This window comes from Glossina fuscipes, unplaced genomic scaffold, assembly GCF_014805625.2.
Source record: "Glossina fuscipes isolate IAEA_lab_2018 unplaced genomic scaffold, Yale_Gfus_2 3, whole genome shotgun sequence".
Taxonomy (NCBI): Eukaryota; Metazoa; Arthropoda; class Insecta; order Diptera; family Glossinidae; genus Glossina; species Glossina fuscipes.
In genome coordinates this window covers 8,807,485-8,825,190 of record NW_023998417.1, presented here as the reverse complement: position 1 = coordinate 8,825,190, position 17,706 = coordinate 8,807,485, and the positions used below count along the sequence as shown (strand labels likewise).

General features: G+C 32.4%; 2 protein-coding genes across 2 annotated transcripts in view; one reads left to right on the top strand and one right to left on the bottom strand.

The window, feature by feature from the left end:
- The window catches only part of LOC119635209 (GATOR complex protein WDR24), a 59,564-nt gene that overhangs the window by 35,329 nt on the left and 6,529 nt on the right, over nucleotides 1–17,706 (top strand). The window lies entirely within an intron of this gene.
- On the bottom strand, nucleotides 12,396–17,400 carry LOC119635208 (N-terminal kinase-like protein). Its single transcript, XM_038029900.1, has 12 exons — nucleotides 16,597–17,400; nucleotides 16,294–16,517; nucleotides 15,906–16,232; nucleotides 15,764–15,842; nucleotides 15,478–15,699; nucleotides 15,257–15,412; nucleotides 14,921–15,185; nucleotides 14,686–14,850; nucleotides 14,469–14,614; nucleotides 14,271–14,402; nucleotides 13,832–14,204; nucleotides 12,396–13,398 (listed from the first exon to the last, which is right to left on the bottom strand). The coding sequence occupies exons 1-12, from the start codon at nucleotides 16,975–16,977 to the stop codon at nucleotides 13,271–13,273; spliced, it is 2,598 nt and encodes an 865-aa protein (XP_037885828.1). The 5' UTR covers nucleotides 16,978–17,400; the 3' UTR covers nucleotides 12,396–13,270.

Genomic DNA, 17,706 nt, shown 5'->3' with positions numbered 1-17,706 from the left:
ATTGCTCATATTGCAACTTCTGAACGTAATTAAAAAAAAAAAAAGTGTATGTGAAATAAAATAAATGAAAGAAATTAAAAGAAAAACGTTTGACGTCAGTTGACTTTTTCAAAATTGTTTATCAGGTTTTTATAACTTTCTCAGTTGTGTGCCGCATTCATTTCGCTTACAATACTTATTTACATTAAAATGATGAGATCTCATGCACAAAAATGAGTTCAAACATATGATCGTAGTAAAAATTTTTGCCCCTTTATCTGGTATTTGTTTTCTTTCTTCTTCTTTCTCATTTACGTTTTATTTTGCAATTTTATACAAGTAGTAGTCGTGATGATGATGATGATGATGATGATGATGATGATGATGATTCATTCTATTGATATTTTTTTTTTAAATTTTTATTTATATTTTAACCTAGATTTTATTATTATTATTATTATTTTATTTTGTTTTTTTTTTTTTCCTTCTATCAGTTTATTATTAAAATTTCTATTTTGGCTCTGGCTATCGAGACCACTGAACATTTAAATTTACTTACTACACGATCGCGTATCACTCAAAAAGATATTGTTCGTTGAATGTGCGCGTGTGTGTGTGTGTGTGTGTGTGTGTATGTGCTTGTGCACGTATTAATAACCCATAATGTATGTAAATATGTTTGTAAACGACGTGCTTTTGCATAAATTATTCGTTATTTATAATATAGACCGGACCTAGGTTTATAAAGTTTGGAATTTCTTTTCTTTTTTGCTTTTCGAATTAATAATAATAAAAGAAAAAAAAAAAAAAATTTTATACCTTATATCAATTTTACCTCCAAACATTACGTGTATAAAGAGAGAGAGAGAGAGAGAGAGAGAGAGAGAGGGGGAAAGATTTTTAGGTTTTATCAAAAACTCTGCGGTAGGTTTTTGTTTACAAACAATTAGATATATAAGGTAGATATATATTACATATAACTATAATATATCGGAAATTCCATTTGATTTTGTTTCAGTTAAGGAATTGCGATCTTTTTAAAGGCAAGGCGAAGGTCTAACTAATGTTTGTGTTAGAAAAGAAACTATTTTTTTTTTTTTTTTTTCACAATTCTGTTTTACATACATACACTCGTTTATTATATTACTTTATTTACTTGTATATTTGTGTTTTATTTTTATAATAATGATTCAATTCATTGCCTGTTATCAACCATTCATTATACCTATTTTAAATGACTAACCTCTCATATATATATATATATATATGACGTGAAGTAACTTTAGCACCTCGTAGATCAAAACTATGACGTTGAATATATTATAAGGTTCATTAGATGCCATTTACAGTGAGAATTGAGTTTTCAAGTCAATTCGAATATTCTTTTGCAATTAATTTAAAAAGTCAGAGGACATCCTTATTAAAAAAAAAAAAAAAAAAATACGCTGAACATGTGTAGGGGTGTGTGTTATTAAACCCATGTAGTACAAAAGTATCTTAAGTCCGTGCACAATACCCAGGAGGACCGAAGATAAACACACCTTTTTTTTATATCGAGCTTGTCTGCTTGTGCGCCATCCTTGTGTTAAGCTACAGGTAGCAACAGTTTAAGATGTTTTGATGAAATTTAGTAGATCGGTGGGTTTCGGCCTAAGGTCGAATGCTATTCAAGATGATTAAGGTTGAACCACGTCTGCGACCACTTCTCTCATATCACGTTAAATGAATAGCTGTATCAAGCGAAATCGTGTAGGGTATTCAATGCTGGGCCGTGCCGTACTATATAATATTTTTATTTGTTAATTTAACAATTTACGATTCTCTTTAGGCAAATTAATATCTCACAATGCATAACTTGCAACTAAGATAAAAAACTTTCGTACAAATTCCAAGCGGGTGTAGTCCTCAGTCAGCTACCAGCCAACCCGTTAGTTAAAAATTCTTTGAATTTTTTATTCATGCTTCAGATGGAATTAAAAATTCACTTCAACACTAATATAATTGTTTACGATTTTCTTCTTTTCAATTTTTTTTTTCTTTTTTCTTTTTTTTCTATATTCATTTTCTCTTATTCATCTCTTGCTAAAGATCATAATTTCAATTTAATTAAATGCAACAAGATTTCATTTCATGTAAAAACATAATAATAAATCTCAATCATTTTCATATCAATTGCAGTCAATTTCTTTAGGTTAATATTTGTTGATAAAAAAAATTCTTGAAAATAATAAATTGTTAAAGCAATTCCTCTGAATGGCTAAGTAATTGCAGGAGATAGATACCTTTGTGACCCATATTCATCGATATTTAACATTTCATTTATTGCAACAATTGCCCTTTTTTCCACAAAAGGTGTTAAATCAATTTGCAAAATCCATTAATAAACATTTGAAGTTGTCCCCAATTTGTTGCCAGTTGGCCAAAAGTCAATAAAAAAAAAAAAAAAAAAAAAAAAATAAAAAAAAGAATGCGAATGCGAAAACATTCCGTGGACTTTAGAAGGTACCACCAAAACGTATCTAAACCAAATAATATACGACATAGTAGAGAATGGAAAATTTGTTTTTTAGGTTATTTTTTATTATTTTATTTTTTTTAGTTTATTTTATATGCTTTTTTTTTTTTTGTGTTTTTTTGCAAGGAGCACTTTTTAAACAGACCGCCAACGAAAACAATTGTGGCTAAAACACGTGTGCTTTTCATTTCCATTTCAAACTGTAGCCGAGACAATGTTTTGCAATTGAATGAAAGAGAAAAAAATAAAAAAAAGAAACCAGTTTTAGGGTTTTTTGTTGCCGATATACGTACGTAAGCTTGAGCGTACTTTGACACAGATACATGGTACACAATAGTAGCAGCGTCAACAACAGCAGCAGCAGCAGCAGACACAATAAAACAGTAAATAATGAATAGTAAATAAATGTGATTGTTGTGTTCTTTTCTTTTTTTTTTTTTTTTTTTTTTTGCTTTAGTGCTGTTTGATAGTAATTTTGTTCATTCACATTTTTGAATCGTTGCTTCGTAAGTCGTACGTAAGTGCATACACCTTGAACAGTATGCACTAGAGAGTTATGCTACACACCACACACATGCACACACACACGTGCGCGCGAAAATGACAGCATACTTGTACAAACATATATATACGAGAACCATGTGTAAAACATGTTGCATGCAGCACAAGCTTAACGCTATGCATAGTCGTACTCGTAAATGTAAATAAACCGCATATAATCAGCATCAACAGCCAGCAAGCCAGCAAGCCAGCCAGCTGTTGCTGTTGTTGTTGTTGGCGCGTGAACACTTGGCCAGAATTGTACACAGCAGAAAAAAAGCACAAAAGCCAATAACATAAACACACACACACACAAACGCGCGCGCGAATAGCTACATATATATATATATGTTCATAAAAAGCGATTATTCTTGTTTTTGTTGCATAAGCATCTACATAAATGTAAAAATGTTTGCGCCTAGGTTTTTTTTTTGGGGGAATGCCTGTCTATGGTAATGCGTGCCATGACTCATAGCTCTATAAGAATAAAAAAAAGAAAAAAAAAAAAAACCTATAAGTATCTATGTATAGCGTAAAGTGGTTTTCAATCCTGATTAAAAGCTAAAATAGTAAGTAAATCTCAAGTTTTGGTTGAAAAACGAAGAAATTAAAAAAAAAAAAACAGAAATAAACTAACCAGATACCGCGATTTACTTTACAATTCTTGAAATATTATAATTTTGACGCGTTTTTCGCTTTCTTTTTTCTCTTTCATTGTAGACTTTTATGGTTTTAATGTAGAACTGGGCGCATATTTATTTTTGTTTCTTCACTGCTTTGCTTTGCGGTTCAATGCAAACCAAGAGCTATTTATGTAAATTGTTTTTTTTTCGCCTTTTTATGTTTATACAACGTGTGCTAGTGTGTGCTATGCACGTAAGTTAAGCGTACGTAAACACTTTATAGCTATAGAGTGTGTAGGCTGGATGTGTTTGGTTTCTGGGTTTGGCTACTGATTAGCTCGATTCTTTATTGTTGTTGTTGTTACTTTTCCTTGCTTTTAGTTTATTTTATTTTCTTGCACACATTCATATATACACACACATATATGAAGCTTACCCCATTGCGATGATATTTTAACACCTTTGTTAAGACAATTGTCAAACGGTTTCTGAAATTTTTTTGTTTTTTTTTTTTTTTTTTTGGTTACCTTTTTTCGTTGGTAATATTTTTTGCCATACTTTTGTTTTTGTTTTTTTTTCTTGTTTCATTTTTACTTTGCATAACTAATTGACAAAACGGAAATTATGCTTTTGTGTATGTAATTGTAGTTTGCGTATGTACATACAATTGTATTTAAGTTACGAGACAAGAAAAAGTAACGATGCGGTCTCTTTGATTTATAGTTGTACCTCCACTGATCAAAGGATATCGGTATGAAAAGTTTCTTATAACGTTTGCTGCAGATGAGCATAAAATTATTTGTTATTAATCCTTTTATGGCGGTAAGTGAAATGTGTTTACCACATGTCAACTTGTTTGCTAGACTTGTCCTCCCGTTTATAATTGCTTCTTAAAATGTTTATAGAATTTTAATTATTGCAAAAGTTTGACTTAATTTAATCAGATGCGTCCATCGGCATCGACATTCTGCTTAGTTTGAGCAGTCATGACCGTAGCTAGAAAGATGAAATTTATTGCAAGCATTCGTTTTGCCTACAAACACGCTTATAGCAAACCATAAAACAGTTTATGGCAGATATCATCCTATGCAGCATTAACGAGCCCTATATACCTGTGAAAGAAAGATTTTACTTTGTTATGATCAGTTACTCGGGGGATATCACATGTACGATGGCGGTCACGAATGCTTATAGCTAAAAAGGGATGAAAAGGTGGAGCAGTGCTTATGGATGTTTGACTTAAAAGCGGAACCCACAGACCGCTACTGGTAGATTATTACAGAGGCGGGCAGTGTAATTGAAGAATGAGGTGATGCGGTGGTGTACATGCGATGTGCCGACAATTCCAGGCCGAGTGAGTGGGAACGCTGAGAAAGACTTGCCTTTACTCCTGGTAAAGAGCTTAGTTGATGGGCACACCTTTTTTGTCTTTGTTGAACCCTTGCCCTAAATGCACTTATGCGTAAGCAACACACAGCGCACATTACTCCGATGGTCGAGGGTATTGAGAGATTTTAAACACACTTTCGTCACCCAAAAGCGGTCGAACATGTATAGACAGGGTTTAGAGGCCCCCGCCCACACATGCGAGCTACACTCTAATTTAGCCGGCATAAATGGTACGGATATCTGAAGAATATATGTTCTGTTCAACGAAAATCGGTTTGTATTTCTTTTTTCGTTGCCGCCTTTTATTGAACATGAAAGGAGCGAATATAACTGTAACAACTCAGTCATTTGCTTTAGTACACGGGTGCCCTCAATGCCGGGCTCGCCCATATGTAATAGTTTGCACGCATCACGTCGATAATTTGTGTAAATTTTTTACTCGATATTTTTATAAATTGGTAAAAGTTGCTTGCACGTAATCAAAAAAAAAAAAATTATCAGACAAGAAAATTGAAGTTAATGTAAACCTTTGATACTCTGGCTGTCAATATCGACATCATTTCAATTTAATTCCATTATGTTTGAGTAGAAAGATATGAAAACACAATATGTTATTATATTATTCTAAAAAAAATTAACAAAAATACTTTTTTTTTTAAAGCTGATAAAGAGCACATTTTTACATGTGGATGTGGTATGTGTTTGCTACATTTATGTTTGCACAATTTTCCAGATCGAGCTTAACATTAAGCCCATGTTGAATGCTCTAAGCAAAGTAATTGTGATCGAGGTCTTAGCCTAACACTTAGCCTAACAACACAAAAAAAAAAAATGTGAACTTAGGATTGATTTTCTATATGAAGTTTTCAGTTTAATAATAATTTTAACCAACAGTACGTCATTTGAATTCGTGATCCTGAAAAAAACACAATGTTTCAAAATGGGTTGGTGTCAGTTATTTAGATGAGAAGACCTTTAAATCCCTATATTCATTGTCTTATTTCCGAGATGTCGATGCCGATACCTATTTCAACCAAAGGGTATCATTTTGATTCCATATTTTTGTCGTTTCGCTACAATCGCAAGATAGAAATCTGATATTATGCAAAGACGTTTTCTGATCGATCAAGAATTGGGCGTGATCGGTAGAAAATTGAAACAACTTTGGAAAGAGGCAGAAGTCTTCTTTATATCTTTGTCTGTAACTCTCGGCCTCGTGAAAATATTTATGAAAAACTGTGACTCAGGATCGTCTTCACATTCACTCCAACTCACACGCACAATTTGCGATTAAATTTTAATTCCAATTAGTTTCCCGTTTATCCTAATAACGTACATTAGCAGCTTTTTTCACCCAATCGCAAAGAAATTAGAAGTAAATTAGAAATGCTGCGCGTTAATAAGTCGATTGGCATCTTTCTTGGATCAAGCTTGCATATGGGTTTTTAACGCGCCTAACATTTTTAGGCGAATCCAATCTTGTGGACGAAATTAGGAGAAAATTTGTCCTTTCTTTTCAAGGTGATTTTAATTTCTCAATTATGTTGGCTTTGTATGTAGACGGATCGCGACAATTTTTTTTTTGCATTGGATTCTTAATCGACCAAGTAATGTTTATGCCAAATTTCAGCTTCCTACTTTGACTTTTGCGGCTATGGCATCTCGACAAACATATACGATCAAAATGATTCTCTGATAAGTAAATGCACAACGTCGGTAGTTGTAGTATTAAGTCAATAACGACATTACCGTGAGTAGCATGCACTAATCTCTGCATGTGTTATAATGGATTTAAAAGTTGAAAAATTCTTCATTAAGCTTTTTGATGATTGCACTGCGTATTTTAACTATGGGCTATAACTTTATATTAATCACAAGCGACCGGGAAAAAAATGACGAGGAAGACAAGAAGCAAAAATGAAATCAAACATTCACAAAGGTAGGAAGAAATAAAGCCAAAAGTATTCAAGCATCACTCTATAGCGGATATCTTATATTCATTACAAGCGGATATTTTGATATCTAATCAGTTCATAGAAAAAATTTCTTATCGATGAAATATTTTTTTTATGAATAAAATTGAAAATAAAATTTAATGACTCTGACATGGCTCTGAAAGTTTTAAAATACTTAAACATCAACTACGGCTGCACCAACTAAGGTTTTATTAAACTCTAACTTCATGTGAGAGAGATGATGACTTAAAACATATTTATTGTATGTAGCAGAATGACCCGCACGTAATATGAATGAAAACATTTTTAAATATAAATATTACTCATACGCCTGTGTAAAGGCTAGTGTGTCCAAATACAATCAATATATATATATGTACAAACGTAATGGTTAACCTTGAACGAAATTGCATCGATGATCGACATTAATAGCAGGAAAAAAAAAAATAATCAGAGGGTAACAACAAATTCTCAACCGTGTAATTGTTTTAAAAAGCAACTTAAGAGAATTTCAATAAATCAATAAATGGAAAAAACATACAGCCGTTAGTTATAATTTGTAAACACTCATTAGCGAAAACCAACTAAGCATTCAACCAACCAGCGTCAAGATCATGTTTATATAAACATAGGGCAGGTGTAAACAACAATATTTTGTTACACACAGCAACACCCTCAACAAACATAATAAATTATCACGATATGCAGCATTAATTTTGTTGTTAATTCTTTTTGTTGTTGTTATTGTTTTCATTTTCATTTTCGTTGTTTTCGTTTTCTTTTTCAAATTAAAACACCGCACAGCATTTTAACAACCATATAGTACGACAATAGCAAATTCATGAATAATGCAAATTAACATTTGTGATTCGCGAATACTGACATACATAAATATGTATGTATATATATATAAAAAACACTCACGCTGGTAACAATTACACAAGATTTAAAAGCACATTTATGTTGCATGTTGTTCAGTAATTTTAGCATTTGTTTTGAGGGTTATCGATGCCGTTTACATCTCTTTGCTGAAAAACGACAAAAAATATATAAACATTTTTATTGTGTGTGTGTTCCTTTCTTGTGAATTCCATACGAAAAAGCAATAATAAACACTACTACTAGGAGTGGTAAATGTAAGCAAAACGTGTAAATAAAAACGAAAAGAATTTCAATATTAGTGTCAAATTAAGTATAAATCGAAATAATTAAAAAAAAAAAAAACAATAATTAATTGTTAGTTTAGTTATCAATCATAAGAAAAAGTGGAAATCACACAACTTATGGCAATGATCTTGACATGATTTTAAATAATGGATGGTTTTGCATTCGATTTGGTTTTTTAGTTTTTTAAAGCGCAATTTAGCTCAAAAATTCAATTCTATGAAACAAATATCAATTTAAAATTTTTTTTTTTTTTGAGTTTATACTAATTTTCATTTTGTTGTCACACGTTTAGCAACAAATTACAAAATTCCGCTAATGAATTTTAAATTTGAGTTGAAAAAAAAACCAGTGCCTAATTTTAGGAGTAAACAAAAAATACTGTCTATTGCTCAGCTTTAGGCGCAAATTACATTGCGTTCGAAGTCATCGAATATTTCAGAGTTCAGCAGCTGAGAATGAGTATAAAGCATTATTCCGAGACGTAAAGCCAAACGACTATCGTTCGCGATAAGTATCGATCATGGATTGTTTCGAAAAAAACTACACAAAATCATTCGCAACAAAGAGGCTAAAACGTGCAAAAAAGAGCGTTGATAAGATTCTTAGGGAATATCATTGCCTTCAGTCTGTAGTTTAGAATACTGAAAAAATACGCACGACTTACTTTAAAGGCTGAAGCTGTAGGGGAGATGTCCCCTGCGTACGTATTACGGCGGTGGTCGGAAAAAAGCGGGAAGAGAAAAGTAGGCTGCAAATGCATTCAATTGGTAAACACTATGCGTACACAGATCGAACTCACTACAGCTACGACCAACTCAATTAAATCTGGTGTCGCAATTAAAGTCTGGTGTACCGCATTGAGCCCGAATATGCCGATTTGATAATCACATTTCTTAACTGTTTTTATAGGCAGCTGCCCTTGCAAAAAGTATTAACTCCTTTCGAATCCTTATCGTCTCGATAAAACTACGTTCACTTCAAGATTTTTCTTTGGAAACGTATGAACTCTTTCTAAAGACATCTGTTAGCGAAATAAATAAGCTAACAGACACAGGCGAAGCTGTAATTTTCCCGCAAAAGTTCATCTGACATGGCCACAGGTCTTCTCGGAGTGTTTGTGACAAAACTCGACATTTTAAAGCACAACACTTTTTTGCCTTACTCTGCAAAGTTCACGGCATCTACTAACCCATTAAAAAAAAAATGATCTACGGGCATTACGCACCATTGTGTATTATCTGTGCGCTTAGGTGCTTCTGACGAATATTTCTCAGCCAAACTTTTTATTGTGTATGTGGTACACACAGCTTATCAATTTATTGACTACGAAAATGAATTATTATTCTATTTTGTTCTTCATTTTTAGTTACGTTTATTAATAAATTATATTCTTTTTCATCTTCATCATCGTGGAAATCATGTGATTACAGTCTTAAAAAATTTTCTAAACATTAATTTTTTTTTTTTATTGTTTCTCATGAGATTTTTTTTTTTTTGTTGTTGTTGTTATTTATCTTTAAATACTTATGTATTCGAATTTTTGTCAAAATTTCTGATTCATTTAATTATATAATTTTTAAATTTAAATATACAATTTTTTCCTTTTTGCATTTTATTATTATGAGTGAGGGGATTTTTAAAAATTTTATTTTAGTTTTGTTCATTTCTTTTTTGTTTTATTATTATATGAATAATAACAAGAGAGGTTGCGATTTTTGTTACATTCGGTTTTGTTTCTTTCTCTATTTGATTATTATTAAAGGTAATGAAAAAATTTTAAACGACACAATGAATTGATTTCGGAGAAAAAATGGATTTGTTAACAATATAGACATCTATCATTAAGGTAAAGGTAAAGGGGACAAACGTCATTTCCTCATAACATTGATTTTACTTTTCTTAAAAAATAAAAAAAAAAATGTATTTTGAAAAATATGTTTTAGTTTTTTTTTTTTATTTTATTTATTATGTTTTTGTTTTTTATTTTTGATTTTCATATTCCTATTTTTTGTTTTTTTTTTTTTATTGTTGGCGACTGATGATTTTTTTTTTTGCTTTAGTTTCTTTTTTCTTTTGTTTTTTTTTTTTTGTATATCAAATTTAGTTAAAAATGTTTCTTGTTTTTATAAACTTTTGTTTTTTTCTATAAAATTTGTGATTTTCATTGGTGCATTAGATTTTATATAAATTAATTTTTCTTTCTCTTGTTTTTCTTTCTTTCTTTTTTTTTTTAAGAGTTTATTGGTGCAGGTTAAAAAATTGAATTATAAAACTAAGAAATTTAAGTTTCGTTTTTCTTTTTAGTTTTGATATAGAAAAATACTCATATTTGCTAGTTTGGCAACTAAAACTAAAATAGTGCAAATTTTAACAGGTTTTCTTTCTTCTTCAGTTAATATTCGTTTAGTTTTTAGTAAAGAGGCTGGTTTTTGTTTTTCTTATTTAATAATTATTATACAGGATTTTTTTTTTTTTATTAAATTTTTAAATTTTTTGAATTTTATTTTTTATAAAAATATTTTTATAATTTAAATGAATTATACATTTATTTATACAATTATCGGCTTTATTGTTACTTTCTTCTTTTTTAAAGCCTTTAAAGCTTTTGAAAAAAAAAAAAAAATGAAACATCTTGGAAATAAAGTTTAAGATGGAGCACGACTAATAATTTTCATCAGAAGGCAATCATGTCGCCTCTATCTATTATATTTCTTTGAAAAAAAATCAAATCTAAATTGATAGGTAAGCTAAGAAAAAAAAAAAAAAATTAAATGCTTTGTAGATTAATAATTCCCAAATTCATTCACTTAATTCATACTTAAAGAGAAATACATACGACTGTCGGTATTATTATTATTAGGTTAAATGTTCGTTCGATCACTTAATTTTATAAAATAAATCAAAAAAATATTTTTAATAAATTTCCGAACTTAAACGTCATAAAATAACCAGAATTTTAAATGAAAATATGTTAATTGGTATTGTTTAGAACCTGGAACATACTGAGATATATTTTAATAAACCTGACCCTTTCATTCTCTATTTAATTGCAGTCAGCGTAGAAAAATTTATAGCATTTACAAGTAATTGTTAAACATAATATCAGCGCATGGTAACATTTTTTTAATGAGTTAACTTGTATTATCCATTTTGTAAAAAGAGTTTTCGTTTTTCTATAATAATTCATTACACGAAATGAGAGAAAATCTTCAATAGGTTACAATTATGCTAAAAGGCTTTTGTTAAAAAATATATTTAAAATTATGTCTTTAAAAAATAACTGCGTCATCTTAAAAGCCCCATTACTAGACAGATTATATATGCTCGGCCCTTTTTTTGTGAAGGAATAATTTGGCTAACTAAGAAGAGCTTAACATTTGACATACACCATACCTGAGGGAACATTTTCAGTTTCGATATTGAATGAAGGAGAAAGCGTACAAAGAATTTGAGACCAAATTCATTTTCCTGCATAGAAGTTTCGAATCCAGGTTAACATGCCTGAGAGGGCAAAAAAATTCGTATTTTTCTCATGAATTTGCAAATAATTGTCCCTTAATTTACTTTTTAACCTCACCCGCTGATAACTTATATTGATATTCTAATCCTCTTTTTCAATTTTGAGGTTAAAAAAAATGCTTAAGACCCATTTCGGAAACTCGTGTCATGAAACTATTCACAATGAGTGAGCTAATAAATCTTAGCTTATCAAAATTGTTGCAATTTTCAGATCTTGAGAATTTCAATTCAACAGAATGGCCATGATGAGGGGGTAAACGTAGCTGAATGGACCCGCAATTTGAATATAAATCTCTAATGCATACTAAGTGCTGTCTATTAAATTGTAAAATTGAATATTTAGATTATTTTTAGATAACTCTTTTTAAAAAATGTTTTTTTGTTTGCACGAGGTTTTATTTTTTTTATTGAATAAGATATGTCAGGTTTATTCATTAATTTTCACTTTCGATCTTTTTAGACTCTGATGACAAATATTCAAAATTCGGCTTGAGCTAAATATCTTTTCCTGTCCTAGAGATAAGAAAACACATAAAGAATTCAATCATATATTAGATCTTTTGGGAAAATTCTTTAAATCCTTTCCACTTCAGACGTAAAGTCATGTCTGGAAATATTATATTATAATGATAATAATTATAATAAAAGGGGTGATGTATGTAATGTGTGAAAAATTTGTTTAGAAAGAATTCTATAAAATTTCTTTATCCTAATGGAGAGACTTAAAAATTTATAAAAAGGTTAAAAATACTGAACAGAACGTGTGAAAGTTATGCACGCCTAAAGATTAACGCACGGTTGACATGAACGAGTACCTCCCCATCGAGAAGATGAACTACCAACTTATAGTCGAGGAGGAGAAAGAATTCGCGCCGTTTGACCTTAATGGGGAGTTATACCGTGACCTGATCCTAAACCGGCTCAGCAGCAAAGAGGAAGGCTAATCGCGGACTTAACCAAGTCTAAAGAAGATGTCTGCAAGGAGGTGAGCGGTCGAGTTGTCACCAAGAATTCAATAGACAACTGGATCCTCTCCTCAGAATAACTGCAACCGGCGTTCCCGAAAGCGAAGGTGTACAAGGCATTCTACCAAGCAAATAAAATATTTTACGCATGCATGTTGCAGCATATGGTGGACAGCGAGATAGGAAAACGCGTACAGTCAACTGTGGCGGATTTTTCTCGCGAAGAGGTCCCTGCGGAAGCGCATAAATTTATTTGGGTACGCGCTGTTCATGCTGCTGAAGGTGTTAAATTGGAGGGAGATCGAGGACGAAAACATATCGACATACTAAGGCGTCAGCTCCTCTGCGCGGAGGTGAGGATTAAGGATTAAGTGGATATAGGAGAAAACTAGTAAAATCTCATCTTTTTATGGTGGGTATATAGAAATGCTAATATATATAATATTAATGGAAATACTTTTCATGACACAATTCGTTTAGACCAATTTAACACTGACTACATTTTCATGCTGTTTTGTTATATTGCTGAAAAGAATTCTTTCCGCAGTAGTCACAATAATGTATACAAAATAGAAAAATGTATTTGGAAACTAAGTTTTAATAAAGTGTAAAATTATCTTAAAGCTTTTTAGCGCCCAATTTCATTGGACCACTGACACGCTGTGCGCGACGAGCTTCTAATTCACGCTGACGTTGCAATTTCTTCTCTTCACGTTTCCTTCGAGCTTCCTCTAATTTGGGATTGCCTAAAAAAAAATATATATAAAATTTTTATTATTATTATTTATCTCTATGAATTCGGATTCGAATATAAAGTTCCTTTTAGGAATAAGCTCAAAAGACATGGCATATTTTTGAAATGGATTTCGAAAATTGCCTTCAGGCAGGTGGAGGAGAAAAGTAATGACCAATGAGGAACAGTTCGGTTAACGTTAATCCCTTTATTCGCCTTGTTCTGAAGCGAATGCATTTTTCTACACGAATAACGGACCGAACTAATTTATACTGCCAATACTTCTTCTAAAATATTAAAGTCGTGCATACAGGGATTCACCCCGATGATAAATTTTACCTGTGGAATTGAATTAATTTGTCACTCCTTTCACTTTCTCCATTGTATATACAATAGCATACTAACCACACTAAGTGTTTTGAGTTTTAAAATTTGCATTTACTTACCAATAGACGTTTCATCGATTGGCTCAAATTCACCATCAGCCCAGGAATCACTATTCCAATTAGCATTGTTTGTTAAATTGTTAACATGTTCTGGTGATTTATCTATTGGGCTAATATTATTGCAATTCAGGAATGGCGTCGGCGTCGTCGATATTGATTTTACTGTTGACAAATCCTTTGGTCTTAAATTCATTGGTAAAATAGCCGTTGCTTGCTTGGATGGTGATGTATTATGTGAATTAAGTTTAGCTAATGGTTCAACAAGGTCATTTAATTGATGTTGCTGCAATTGTTGTTGATGTGGTCGTATAGGAGATTGTCGCAATTGCATTTGTTGTTGCTGCTGTTGAGCTTGTTCTTCTTCATCTTCTCCCTTAAATGAATATGTAATCTTTAAAAAAAACAAGAAAAAGGTCTTTAGGTCGCATAGTGAACTTACGGGGTCTTCTTCCAGACTGCCCCACTCTTCATTATCCCATCCATCACGTACTTCTGCTAAAGCGCTGGAAGCGTTAAGTTGACCATTATTTGCAGAAGCCCCAGCCATAGGGCTGCTAGGATCTTGAGAAGTCTACAAAATCTCATTATGAAGCTTAAACGTTTTATTTTTTAAAACTACTTTGTTAAAATAACTTACATCCATTTCTCCCCAATTTTCATTATCCCAATCATTGTTGCCATAATCTGAGGCCGAAGCGGAAGTATCATTACTTTCATGCTCTAAAGAAGTCATGGACGTTACAGAAGAGGTAGTGGTCGATAAACTGCTACTGGAGGGTTGTTCTGCATAATTTCAAATTAAAACATAAATTGGACTATATACTACAAAAAAAAAAAGAGGATAAAAGTAATACCTAGTGACGCTGGTTTTGATAGATTGCGTCCGGTAAGTGGTGGCCTAGGCCTTGACGAATCACTTTGGCTACGATAAAATTTTGCTGTTACAGCAGTCACCGCCCAACCGGCCCATGTAGCTGCTGCATTACCAATGGAGGGAGTCGCTGTGTTGACATCAGCCTCTGCATCAAACGAATAAATCATGCATTACGTTATTTATTTATTTCAATTCAAGTAGATTGCAAAACTAACCCATTGTTTCTCTGAGAGTAGGATCTTCGGAAACTTTTTCCAATTTACCCAAAAACCCCCTAATCGTTTTGAAGACCGGATCCCGTACGGTTTTTTCCGGGTCCACGGTTAACGAACACAATGCTGGTAAGACACGATTAGCAACCTCGCTCAAGAGAAAATATTGTTGCGTCGCCGCTAAAGCTAAAACCCCAGCCACACGAGCTGGTGGAAATGGATCGCGCATCGCCCGTATAAAAGCAGATACTAAAACGCGTTGTCGCACCTTTAGATTTACGAGAAAAGTTTAGAATTATATTTGCGTTCAGTCACTTTTTCCATTGAATCCTTATTTACCTGCGGATGTAAATGCGGTGCAATTTTACCTAAGCAGACAGTGGTATTTGTTCGTATCCCGCCTTGATCGTCCCTAGCTTGTAAACGAGCAAAATGTCGCAGTACTTCCACGTTTAAATTATTATAATTTAGCCTAGGAGCCAAATGTATTATAGACTGTATAAAGAATGCAAATGGGAGATAAAAATAGATAAATATCAACGAAGTATTTGCTTAATTACCTTAACTGTCTGTTCTCTAATGGTAGCGTTAGTATCTAAAAAACCGTGAGCTACTTGAGGAAAAATCTGTTCATTAACTACTTGAGGTTGAAGATGAGCAATAAATAGTTCCAGTTGTTGTAATAAACGAGAGCGGGTTACACGGTCGGTTGAGGCGAAAAGTTTCACAACGCAAGGTACAATGCGTTTTTGATATTCAGCTTCATCAAGTAGTTTTCCAAGCTACAATTTTTGTTTTGAACGTATATAGTTTTTTCCACAACATTTTCTATTGTTATAATATTACCTTAAACATAGGTGCCAAGACTGCTGAACCGGCATCACCATATTCATAGGCCGTTATCAGTTGTGGTAAAATTTTATGCCTGCATTTTAAATAAAATAATCGATTTAGGAGTTCTTGTCGTAAGGAAGGTCATTTTAATTACTTGCACACATTATCAGGAAAGTTATCCAAATGCAAAGTCAAACCAGAGAAGAAACGATTTTTCTCTGCTTTATCTTTAATTTGTATTTCTTCAAGAAATAATAATGAATCGACCAAATCATTTTTAAAAAATCCTCCGGGCTTACGACATCGTGTTATAATATCAGCCGGATTTGGTCGATTTGAAGGCGTAGCACCCACCAGTTCACAGTATAAGGATTGTATAGATTTCGGTATGCTATTAATATCTTTTAAATTAGAACGCGTCCGCAACGGACCATTAAAAGCCTCCCAAACTAAGCACCCTAGACCCCACATATCAGCCGAACTAAAAGTATTTAACATGAACTATGAATGAAGCGCATATTCAAATTATTTCATTTGCTAACCATTTTGTGCTTGCTTTTAATTTGTTTTGATCACTTTTCTCAGGCGGATCATAAACTTCCAAGGCGGGTGGTACTTTAATAGGCGGCATAGGATTACCGTCTGCCGGTGATACATACTCCAAGCTTCCCAGTTTCCATTCTCCCGATGCATTAACAAACACAGACCAAACTGATACATTATTATGCCGCAAGTTACCATCGTTGTTTAGAAATGATAAAGCACGCTACAGTATTTATGAAGGGAAATAGTTGAGAGTTGAGATTATTCTAAACATCGCTTTGTATAATAATAGTGCAACTTACTGTTATTTGAAATATGCCCCAAGCTAAATATAAATCTTTTTGTGGGCCATCTGTTGATAATTTATTGATATGTGTGCCTAAAGGTTCAACAAACTCTGTAGCCACGTATAACATTTTATCTGTTTCCAACGAATCTATATATTGCAATATACTAGGATGCCTTAGTGTTTTTAAACGCTTCAGGGCCCCTTTAGCCAATTCGCATTTTGCTTCTGATCCATTGCGTATGTCGTAGACAAAAATGGATACCTCTTCTTGGGTGCCTTTACGTTTAGCTTTATGCAAAGTCCATATAGAATGATATTCGAATCCCGCCACCGGTTCGCCAATATCATAAGGGAAATCTTTGGAAGAGTCGCGCGAGAAGAACGACCACATCATGTGCTTTGCTCGACGTCCAAATATTTTGTCCGTATTAAAAAATTAACAAAATTAACACAAAATACTTTTATTTGACGAAAATACTAAGTATTTTTGCACAATATTCTCTCAAATATTTAGAAATTTTCTGTAACAGCTGCTTAATAATAATTGCGAACTAAGGCACGCACACACGTACACCAAATATGCCTTTGTTTTTCTCGTTTGTTTTTATGATCGTCCTTCGTACGTTGTTGCTTTTCCGTTCGTTTGATGGCCACAACAATTTTTTTATGTGCAAATATTTCACTTTCCTTTTTAATGCAACGAAAATCCGTTTTACCCCCAATAATCATCAGAGATTAAAGTATATATTAATGCACTATTTCTCCAATAATTTTTCATATTTCCTTAAAAAATTTCTACTTTTTCACAAGCTTCTCATGACGTATGCGATTTTATTCCGTTATTTTGTCATTTGTCATCTGTGTAATCTACTAACAAATACTTTCCATAATATTCTTGATTGCCTAAATAGAATCCAAATGGCTCTCATCTCTATTAATGATTTTTCTCATTGTTTTGTTATCGATTTCTCAGGATTATCGGCAAAAGCAAAAATCCCGGTTTACGTTCTTTAAACAGTTCTTCAGCTAAAATCAATTTATTGTCTAAATAAAATGAAGACATAAACAAAGGAATCTTTTTTAGATAGCTTTTTCCACGACGATGTAAGTGGAGTTCCCAAAA

What these genes read in the sequence shown, in the direction of transcription:
- LOC119635208 (XM_038029900.1), bottom strand. Translation starts at nt 16,977, where the DNA reads ATGATGTGGTCGTTCTTCTCGCGCGACTCTTCCAAAGATTTCCCTTAT. An exon ending in TTAAAAGCAAGCACAAAATG is followed by an intron (nt 16,233 to 16,293) that starts GTTAGCAAATGA and finishes AAATACTTTTAG; the next exon opens with TTCGGCTGATATGTGGGGTC. An exon ending in TTTCCTGATAATGTGTGCAA is followed by an intron (nt 15,843 to 15,905) that starts GTAATTAAAATG and finishes TTTAAAATGCAG; the next exon opens with GCATAAAATTTTACCACAAC.